This window comes from Athene cunicularia (assembly GCF_003259725.1).
Source record: "Athene cunicularia isolate RWA chromosome 22 unlocalized genomic scaffold, athCun1 chr22_part1, whole genome shotgun sequence".
NCBI lineage: Eukaryota > Metazoa > Chordata > Aves > Strigiformes > Strigidae > Athene > Athene cunicularia.
The window spans coordinates 62,251-72,370 of NW_020799128.1; the positions used below are offsets into that span (position 1 = coordinate 62,251).

At 45.9% G+C, this 10,120-nt stretch overlaps 1 protein-coding gene across 1 annotated transcript in view; it reads right to left on the reverse strand.

The window, feature by feature from the left end:
* Positions 1-289: 289 nt before the first annotated feature.
* The window catches only part of ANXA4 (annexin A4), a 10,266-nt gene continuing 435 nt past the window's right edge, over positions 290-10,120 (reverse strand). Inside the window, exons 2-13 of the mRNA XM_026863118.1 lie at positions 7,395-7,451; positions 6,388-6,463; positions 5,886-5,980; positions 5,501-5,614; positions 5,233-5,323; positions 4,495-4,574; positions 4,036-4,092; positions 3,512-3,605; positions 2,836-2,931; positions 2,327-2,385; positions 1,911-2,033; positions 290-1,649 (exon numbers count right to left, since the gene is read on the reverse strand). Coding sequence (XP_026718919.1) covers positions 1,590-1,649; positions 1,911-2,033; positions 2,327-2,385; positions 2,836-2,931; positions 3,512-3,605; positions 4,036-4,092; positions 4,495-4,574; positions 5,233-5,323; positions 5,501-5,614; positions 5,886-5,980; positions 6,388-6,463; positions 7,395-7,397 — 948 coding nt within the window. The 5' untranslated portion in view covers positions 7,398-7,451 and the 3' untranslated portion in view covers positions 290-1,589. The remainder of the gene's footprint in view (positions 1,650-1,910; positions 2,034-2,326; positions 2,386-2,835; positions 2,932-3,511; positions 3,606-4,035; positions 4,093-4,494; positions 4,575-5,232; positions 5,324-5,500; positions 5,615-5,885; positions 5,981-6,387; positions 6,464-7,394; positions 7,452-10,120) is intronic.

The following is a 10,120-nucleotide window of genomic DNA, read 5'->3' on the forward strand; positions in this document are numbered from 1 at the left end:
AGTGGACAGGGCTTTTTCCCTCCCCGTGAGGGCTGACTGACCACCCCCTCCCCGCTGCCGGGCCCTTTGCACAGCACAGACCCCAACCCCACAGGGAAACCCTCTGTTCTCCATCCCCCCCTCACCCCCCTCCTACACAACAAGCCCCTGAAGGCCGGGCTCGGGCCTCGGCCCCTGCGCCCCCCCGGCCCTGAACACACACCTGTGGAGCACGGAAGATGCTGAAAAAACAAGGACACAGTTCTTTCACCACTGCCTCTCACAGAATACACCCTCATGGCAGAATGTTCAGAAATGAATTGTTTATTCATTTGTAAAAAGTCAGCAACATGAGTCATTTAAACACAAAACCAAGCCGGGGTGCATCTGTTAGTCTGTTGGACTGGGCAAAACAATTTTTCTTTCACTGAGCAGAAGGCTTCACTTGAACTAGAAGAGCTCTGCCTCCTCTCCCACCAAAACAAGGAATGTATCTCCAATTACAGCACAGAGAGCAAGAAAGAAAAGTATTTTATTTGAGGCCACAGAAATATCTCCTATTCAAGCCAACAGTAGCCTTATTTAGAAGAAAATGAGAACCAGAACTGGGTGTAGGCCATATCAGTACTTGTGCCTTCAAATTCTAACCTCAGTCTGATGCCTTCAGGATTATATACCAACAGCTAAAAAAAAATTAAACTGCTAAGGCAAACAAGAATGACATTTTAACCACATTTTTGTAGTGAAAACGCTCATCAACAGGCAGTTGTGTAGTGTTTGGGGGAAAATTCTCTCCCGGAGGTTGGAAGCCCAAGTCAGGGAGAGGCACAAAGACTGGGCCCTCCAACAGCAGTGTTAGCAAGTGAGATGGGGTGAGCTACCCCAGTACAAGCACCCCAGCCTAAGGCATCAGGTAGTGCTGATGAGATGGGGACAGGTCATTCCTTAAAAGGCACCGTTCTAATGACGTCCCTTTATCCAGAGAAAGGGTTTGTGCTATAACCCTGGTGATTTATGCTCCCACGAGCCAAGGCAGGCAGACCACCAGTACAGGGCTGCTCTGTAACCAGGGCAGCAAGAGTTTTTTCTGATGTCACCAGTGACATCTTCCCTACTACCTATCTACAGGCAACATATACATAAAGTGCAGCAAGGCTGTTAATGTTCCACACTAAGAGGGCAAGTTAAGATCTAAACGTGTTTCTATTTCGGATGATTGTGTTTTAGTTATCTTGCAAAACCTGAAGCAAGCCTGCATTCTGCACTCTCCCTGTATTGATGAGGTTAATTTTTCCCTGTGCAGCCAAGTTTGCTTCAGCTGATAAGTTTTGCTGGTGAATGCAACAGCAAAGGGACAGCCTGTCAGGAAACAATTTAGCTTTTATATATTTGGCTAAAGCATTCTGTTTAAGATGGGCTTTGCTAGCCCAGACGGGTATTCCAAGCATAAAAGCGTACCAAGAGGTTCAGCTGGAATGGCCATTATCTAACCAGAGCATTAACTAAGTCAATACTCATTGCAATTAATAAGATATTTGGGAAAATTTTAAAAGCAAGAAATCCTTATGATTAGCTGCTTCCCATCACCCAAGCAGTACACCAGGCACCCTTTAATCCTCCCCACCACAGAGTCTGAGCAGGACTTTCCTGTAGTCTCCTGAGCAGTCTCCCTAGAGAGAAAATTAAAAGGGAACACAATTAGTTTTATGGCTTCATACAAGGCTGGATTCTTTTCAGAACATACAATTTGTTGTAGGGTTTGTGCCCTCTTCAACAATTTAAGAACTTTCAGGAACATTGTCAGCACATAAATGTAAAGTTTCCTTAATTCCACCTCTTCTAAAATACCCAGTAGGTGTCAGGTGGGGAGCTCTCTCCTTTAACAGGGCTTAGCAAATACAGGTCTTGGTTTCTAACACTGAAAAGCTTACCTTAATGAAGGAGTGGAGGGATTTCCCATACATGGTTAGGAATTCCCTCCTGATATCCAGCATATCTATTTCAGAGCGGGACACCATCACCCGGATCAGCGTGTTGTCATCTGTTCCCAGGCCCTAAAGAAAAAAACCCAACCATCTGCAGCTACAAAGCATGACAAATCAGTGACAGACAAAAGTCTTATCTCTTGGTTTTCTGTGGGATCTGTTCCTAATTGGAGCATTTTTGCACTAATGGAGTGATCCACTAGCAGCTTGCTGCCAGGGAAGCATATTGCTCTGAGCTTCCTGAAGGAAAAAGAGTCCATATAAAAGCTCAAACTTTTTTTTTCCACCCGCATTTAGCAGCAGAGTTTATCTAATGCTACTGACTTGAGCATGGAAGGGCAAGGGGAAAAAAAGCTCTTTACCTTCATGGATTTATACAATCTTTCAGCAAAATACGCAGGTTTATTTCGCATGCACTTTACTGTAAGGGAGACAATAACAAGAGAATTCAGGTCATTAAAAACTGAAGGAGAAGGTCTTCCCAACCTTTACAGCCCTTTCTCACTGAAGGTGTTTATTCTGTAAAGATGCAAATCGGGGCCAATAAACAGCAAGTACAATGCAGACATCCACAGTCAGTGACCCGCTGGAAATGGATGTCTCCATGCCCAGGGCACAGTAATATTTTCTTTAAGTCTTTAATGCTTCCTGACAGCAAATGTCAGCTACCGAAGCATCACTTGGGAAAGCAAACAATGTCATCAAGCACAGAGCTTTCTCACCTGACTAGATCTGTGAAGATTAACACTGTGGCTTGCAAAAAAGACAGTATCTGCCTCCTGAAACTACATCAACAGCCAGCCAGGGCAAGATACAGTGTCTCTAATTATTGAATTACATTGGAGACAAAGTTTAAAAGCAGGGAACTCACCCACAGCTAACAAAGCATCTTCCAGGTCTCCTGACATCTCAGATTTAATGCTGTCTGTTATGTCCTTATTAGCAATCCCTCTGTATGCATCAAAAACTAGGAGGAAGAGTCAGTGATAAAAAGAGCGAGTGAGATGCTTCAGGGCATAGCGTGTAAACCACCAAGGAAAACTTTGCAAGATCAAACTCCTCACATGCTGTACGAACATTATCCCATTACTGTGACCACCAAGGATCACTTTACAAGATCAAACTCCTCATACTCTGTAGGAACATTGTACCATTACTGTGACATTGTAAGCTAAATCAGGGCTGTCCCACAGAAATCATTCATTTTAATTACCAACTGTCTTGCTAATTGGCCTACCACTGCTGCTAGCATTTTCAAGAACTGCTAGTTAATGATGGCAGTTTGAATGCTTAGCTCTGCCCCAATGGGATCACACTTCATTAGCTCCAATTTACAGGCTGGAGCAAGTTGTACTGATGTTTTTCTCAAGTCCCTTTTTGTCTCAGGAGGGAATAAAGTGGTCTTAAAGAATTGAATATGACTGGGTTTTAGGATACCTCCTGTCTCCTGAGGAGTTCACAATCAGCTAATGAACAAGTACAAAGCTCCTACAAAAGTATGGTCCTCAGACAAGGCCCAAAATCCAGGACACTACAGAGGGTCCTACCTCTTAGTAGGTGGGATCTGTTCCGTGTACAGAGGATGGCCATAAATTGTACCTCGTCTGTTCCCCATTTCTTCTCCCCAGCTTCATACAGGCACTTGAAGACATTATGAATGGACAAAGTAAGGTTAACTGAGAAGACCAGGTGTATATAACATGAGATTTTTTACTTTCTTGGTGCTTCATAAGACAGACATTACCCAAGAAATACTAACTAAGCACAGCAACCCTCAAATGCAACGTCATCTGCCCTCCCAAATACCCAGCCTGACTAGAGACCTCTCACCAGAGATGGAAAGGGGCTAGAACCGTTATCCCCATTTCACCGGCTGAGTCAAAACAGTGAAGAGGCTTCTCTAAGAGTCAAAACTGAGAATAGAGCCCAGGTCTCCACCTAGGGACCTGCTGTCTAGCATAGCTTCAGGCTTCCTGTTCTACCATGGAAAAAACTGAGGTCTAGAAAAATCCATCATGCATCACATGTACGAGAACAGACAGTTCTTGCGAGGAAGCAAATTGCTACACACCTGAGCATCTTGTTGAGCAAGGGCAGCATCCACATACGTTCCCTCATCTCTATTACCCTGTGGAGATACAAGGATGAAACTCATTTCACCAGAGCAACTAATGGAAGCAAGTCCTTCCAATTCCCCATTCAAACAAGTTACTGAAGATGCATAATGGGATCCTTAAAATTGAATAGTACCTTACAAATACAGCAAAATGTGGCTCAGATGTGATTTGTACTTCCTTTTGAAATGAGCAGCAACCCACATTACCTGGGCCATTTTAAAAAGAGCACAGGGCATTAAAGCATACCCAGAGTGGGACTCCTCTCCCTGCAGAAGCTGGGTGTGAAATGCAGGCAAGGGGAAATACAAGATAAGTGAAATAAAAGCCAGGCCGAAACACCTCATCACTGAAGTGAGAGGTGAGTCCATTGGCAACGAGAAGATTCACCCCCATTTCCCTTAGCCTGGACTTACCGTCGCAAGGGAAACAAGGACTCTTCGAAACATGGAAGATGTGTCAGAGACAATGTCCTCCTCCAGGGTACAGCCATATTCTAGCAAGAGCACACACACACGACATCTGTCAGCAACAGGTCCACCACCTGGACAGTGTTTGTCCACAACATCTGCCAGTCATAAACTGGGTAAATATATAACAGTGCTCAGGGCTCTAAATATCATAAAATCACTGAGGTTGGAAAGGACCTTTAAGATCATCAAGTCCGGCTGTTAACCAGCCCTGCCAAGCCCCCCACTCAACCACATCCCTTAGTGCCACATCTACACGTCTTGCAAATACCTCCAGGGATGGCGACTCGACCACCTCCCTGGGCAGCCTGGTCCAGGGCCTGACAACCCTTTCAGTGAGGAAATTTTTCCTAATATCCAACCTAAACCTGCCCTGGCACATCCTGAGGCCATTCCCTCGGGGCCTGGCGCTGGGGCCTTGGCTCCAGAGACTCATCCCCCCTCTCTGCCCCCTCCTGGCAGGGAGTTGCCGAGGGCCAGGAGGTCTCCCCTCAGCCTCCTCTTCTCCAGACTGAACCCCCCCAGTTCCCTCAGCCGCTCCCCTGAGGTTCTCTCTAGACAAATAGTTGTACTGCCTGATTTGCCACATTTAAAGGCGAGCAGACCCCCTCTTCACACGGCCAAGCATACAAACAAGTGACTTTTCAGACAGTATGATAATGGCTTGCAGTTTGCACTACGTACGACATTTGTAGTTCTCATTAATGCGCCGAATCTCTTCGTTTGTGCGAGAAGCCAGAATTTCAATCAGGCAACCTTCATCTGTTCCTGCACCCTAGGGAATTGCAAAGACAAGATCCAAGATTATAATGACAACTGTTTCGATGTGCAACTAGGATTTTTTTAATTATATGTTAAGTTAAGAATAATAAATTAATAATAAAGGTATAATTATGCCATATCATACTAAATAGACAAGAACTTAAGCAACATAAAAGGAAGATTTCAGAACCTTCACAGCCCTCCTCAGCTCATGCACGTCGTACATGGTGGTAGGAGTCATCATACCAACGATCACCCTTTCGAAATTCCCACTCAGCTCAGACTTCAAGTCATCAATCAAATCCTAGAAGACAGAGAGAGGAGGAAAGGAGTTGAGAGAAGACACAGCCTTTGAGATCAGAACGAACTTGTTCACCACTCTTCTTCATGCTTCTGCCCTTCTTGGGTGAACAGTTGCTCTGAAGTGAACAAGACCAAACTAAACTTGCCAGGGAAAGTTTGTTCTAACCTTACTGTGGTGGAGACTAGGATGTTGTTCACATTTCACCCATAACCCAAAACCATCTGCATCTCCCAGTTAAAGCCAGAGTCACTAACCTCTGAAGACCACCTACCCTGCCAATAGTGCTTTTATAGGTGATCAGAACTTGCTGACGTTGGGAAACGTTTAGTTTGGTCAAGATCTCGATGATGGCATCTTCATCTGTGCCTGGAAGAAACCAGTGGAAACCAGTCAGGCTGCTTGCACAAGAACCAGAAGCCTGCTCTGGTCTCGTCCAGGCTGTGCTATTAGCCATCTTCTGTTCCTTACACAGCCTGGTTTCAACACCACTGGGGACTAGATCAATGTACAGAAGTGCCTTGACCCAGGCGGCGGCATGGCAGTGCCACACTGCAGGACAGACGAGACAAGAGGATGTTTTTGTGGCCAAGACTTGGAGTTCCAGTTGTGTTCAGGTCTCAGCCTGATCAAGTCGCTTGATTCCTTTCAGTGCCCTCACAGAGCAGTGCGGCAATGCAAGGCTAGACTTCCCCTCTAACAAACCACCAGACAAAACATTCCCAGTGCTCGGAGGGAAAAAAAGAGGGTTTAACAGTGGAGGGAGATCAACTTACCAAATCCTTTCATAGCCTTCCTTAGTGCCTGTGCTTCTTGCTCAGCACTGAAACTTGAGACCCCCTTGATTGTTGCCTAAACCCACAGGAGAGGAGTTACGAAAGGCAGACGCAAAGTGATACGTACATATGGTAGAGTTGAATTACAAAAAATAAAAATTCAACAGATGCAAACACTGTGACAGCAAGTAAAGTCCACCCACCAGACAGGAGTGATTCTATACCAGGCTTCAATCCTATACTAAAGAGAAACTGTTCTAGAGGGACTTCCCAGCCACATAAGAAGTAAACTACAGGGACACAACTAAAAGGAGAAAATCTCCTCATATAGCTGCCCATGGAGTATCTGGTTTCCAATTAATAATGGCAATCAGCCTGACATCTGGGTTCAGTCCAGCTGGGGCTCCTTCCCAGCAGTTTTCCAGGTAAATCACAGAAGCAGCTGTTCCCATCAAAGCCCTATTCCTGACTTCTCTAAGAGCAGTCAAGGATCATAATTTTGTAAAATAATGCACCAGGAAGTGCAGTGTTTTACTCAGGATAGTGGTTCACAAACAAGTTTATCCTGCCTCCTGTCCAGTGCCATTTCTGTGGGACTACACTGTCTCTTACAAAGCTCTCCCTGTTCCATCAAAATCATCAGCAAAACACTGCTTAACATTTGTGTAGGTCAGACTTTCTGAAAAGGGCATAGGGACAACTACCACATAGATGGCTACCTTGCAGAGCCTGGAAAGAATAAAATGCTCAGGAAGTTTATCTGGAGAAATTTATGCTCTTTGAACTAATATCTGATCAGATAACTCCCCAATTGGAAAAGCCTGTATGTGTGGGTCATTCTCCTCTAGCAGGAGGAAGCAGAGAGAAGTGATAAAGTCACCCCCCATAAAGGCACAGGCAGTGACAATGTTCTTCCTGCTGTGTCCTTATCTGAGCTACACGCCCTGCGTTTATCTGATCAGAGCAAAGGCTTGGCACAGCATGGCACAGAAAACACACGCACTCACCATCGCTCTTGTGTTTGGTCAGTCTGTTATTGTCTGGGTACCCAGGCAGTTAGACAGCTGTAATAAAAAAAGAGGGAGTGTTAGTTTTCTTGCAAATAATTAATAGACTATACCTGCCCTTACCAGTTAATGAGGCTGGTTAAGTAACCATCTAATTTCTCTGAGGACTAAAAGCCACACTTGAAGAGCCCTACTGAACGCCCGTAGCAGCATCCCTGAGCTTCCACTCCTGCTTTGCACCGGACAAACAGAGGCTGCTTGCAAGGGCCAGGGCGTTTGCCCTGTCTGAAAGAGGGATGTGGTGCACAAGGTGAATAGCACTAGTAATTTAAGAAATTTCTTTACTATTGCTAGTGTGACAGCCTGGCTGTGGCCGCAAGGAGAGGCAGACTGTGTTGTCCTGGGAGCAGAGAAAACAGACTTGCTTCTCATGCCCTTCAAAACACACAGCTTTGACCCTGCCAGGTGAGAGCCTGAGGGGGATTAGGGTGAGGGCGCCTGCACAGTCCCAACAGCCTTCACAGATACTCCCTGGGAGGCAGAGACAACGTCAAGGTGTAGATGAGCATGCAAAGGATAACCTCACCCGAGGACTGGGACAGGAGAATTATGGTCCCTCTTACTTAAAACCTGCTGTATTCAGCATCCCCTCAGTTTGGTACAATGCGTAATTCCTTGTAGGACTGCAGTTTTAACCGACTGTTAAAGCCCTCAAGAGAAAAATAAAATATAGCTTATTTGCCATCTCCCCAGGGTTTTTTTCTGCTCATAATTTTGTTTTCATGCTCAAGAGCCTATACATGAACATACCCAAAGTATTTTCCCATGTCCCTGGTCAGTTGACAGGGTGTCAGGTACTAGGAAAAGGTTCACCTCCCTGCAACTCAGGTTCAACACAGCATGAACTGAGGTTCAAGCACTAAAGCCCTTAAGTAGAGGCAGTGATGCCAGTGGCTGACATCCCTCCTTATGCTGCTTGTGGGGCTTAATAGCTGCCATCAATGAGCCCAGACGGTTGTGCAAGAACAGGAGTGTCTGCTCAGGCTTCACATGACTCTTACAAATCTGGAATACTATCAGAGGGTGCTGTTCAGGCAAGTCTCGTCTCAGCGTGACATTTGCTATAGATGTGTTACTCACAGGCACTCCCGAGCGCTCTGCAGGTCATCTGTACGTTATTATACCCTGTGCAATCAGGCAACATATAGGAAATTATTAGTGTTTGCTTTCTTTCATTTGATTATAGATTTCAGTGGCCAAATTATGACCTAGACCTCAGAAAAGTCATCTTTGCTCCTCTCTAATGTTTTACAGAAATACAGAGCCAACTTTATTTGCTTTAGCCAGACACTAAATAATGGCTTTGAATTTCACAGATGTTTTTCTGATGTATTACCATTCAGTTGGGATATTAGACAGGCTAGTTTAGAAGGCAAAAGAAAGGTCAATAAAGAAGGAAAAGTGGGTGGGAGGCAGAAGAATTCTGAGTGCGAGCTGGCAGAAAGAAACCAAAACATGAGGAAAGGATGTGTGTACTGGATGAAGGGCAAAAGCTCCTGCACTATCAAATTACAACAGAAATGTCACACTGGATATTGACTGTAAGGTTCCGACTTCTTCATCCAGCTTAAACGTCACTGGGAATATAAAGAACAGAGCACTGCGGGAGACAGCAGTGCTAACCCCACTGCACAACCAGCAAACGTTGGTTTGTTCCCAGTGTATTTCTGTGCGTGGTGTCACAAGAAATGAGCCACTGAAGTTCTGGGTGGAAGCACTTGGCAGTTCAACCAGGTTCTTCAGCCTCTGTAACCCTTTCACAGGTTTCACTGCTCAGGCTGGGGCGTTAGATGAATACAACTCTTCCAGCCACCCCCTTTGCTAGTAGAGAGAGAAAGGAATTGCTCCGTCAGGTTTTCCAGCTCTCTGCAGCCTGACGCAATTCCTGGCCTGCAGCTCAAATGGGGAAAACCAGCTTCAGGATAGGAACAACACTTAACTCCATGTTTTGAGGAGATTAACTCCGCATGCAGAGAGTCAGGCAGCGAGTGCTATGTGCCCTGGCTAATCACTGTCCTGATGTTACTTGCTTCATCCCAGAATAAAGGCCTGAGCTAGCTGGTACAGTAAACCTGGCTTAGGACAGGCTCAAAGCGCTGTGCCCAGGTGACAGAGTGCAGGTGTACAAGGCATCCCTCCCATTATTCCAATTTTTTCCATGGATGACCTGTTCCTGGCAGGCTTTATCAGCTAATCAGGCAGTTATAAGCCCACATCAGTGTCCTCCAAAAGCTGAATCCAGAATAAACTTCATGTACCAGAAGCCAGCTGAAGCTATCGTGTGTGCTGACAGTTCAAGTGGAGGCTTGCTCTGAATCAAGTTTTCCTGACTCTGCACAGAGCACACAGATCCCAGCAAGCAAAGCTCCCCACAGCTTAGCAGGATATAAACCCTGGGTTGGTTTTTGCTTTGTTTGTTGGGGTTTTTTTCCCTCCCAAGTTTGAGCTCCTAGACAAGTGGCCAGTCTTACACTTCGGATCTGGAACGGAAAGCCACCGCTTTGCGACCCGGCCCCTTGCAAGGCAAACATGGGACTTGTTGGACTAGTTCTTTCGCTCGGTGCACGTTTACTCAAACCCAAACCCACGGGCCAGCGGTCTCCAGGGCAGAGCCGGCTCCCTCCGCAGCCGGGTGCCCGGGGCGGCGCTGGGGCTTGCAGCGGGGT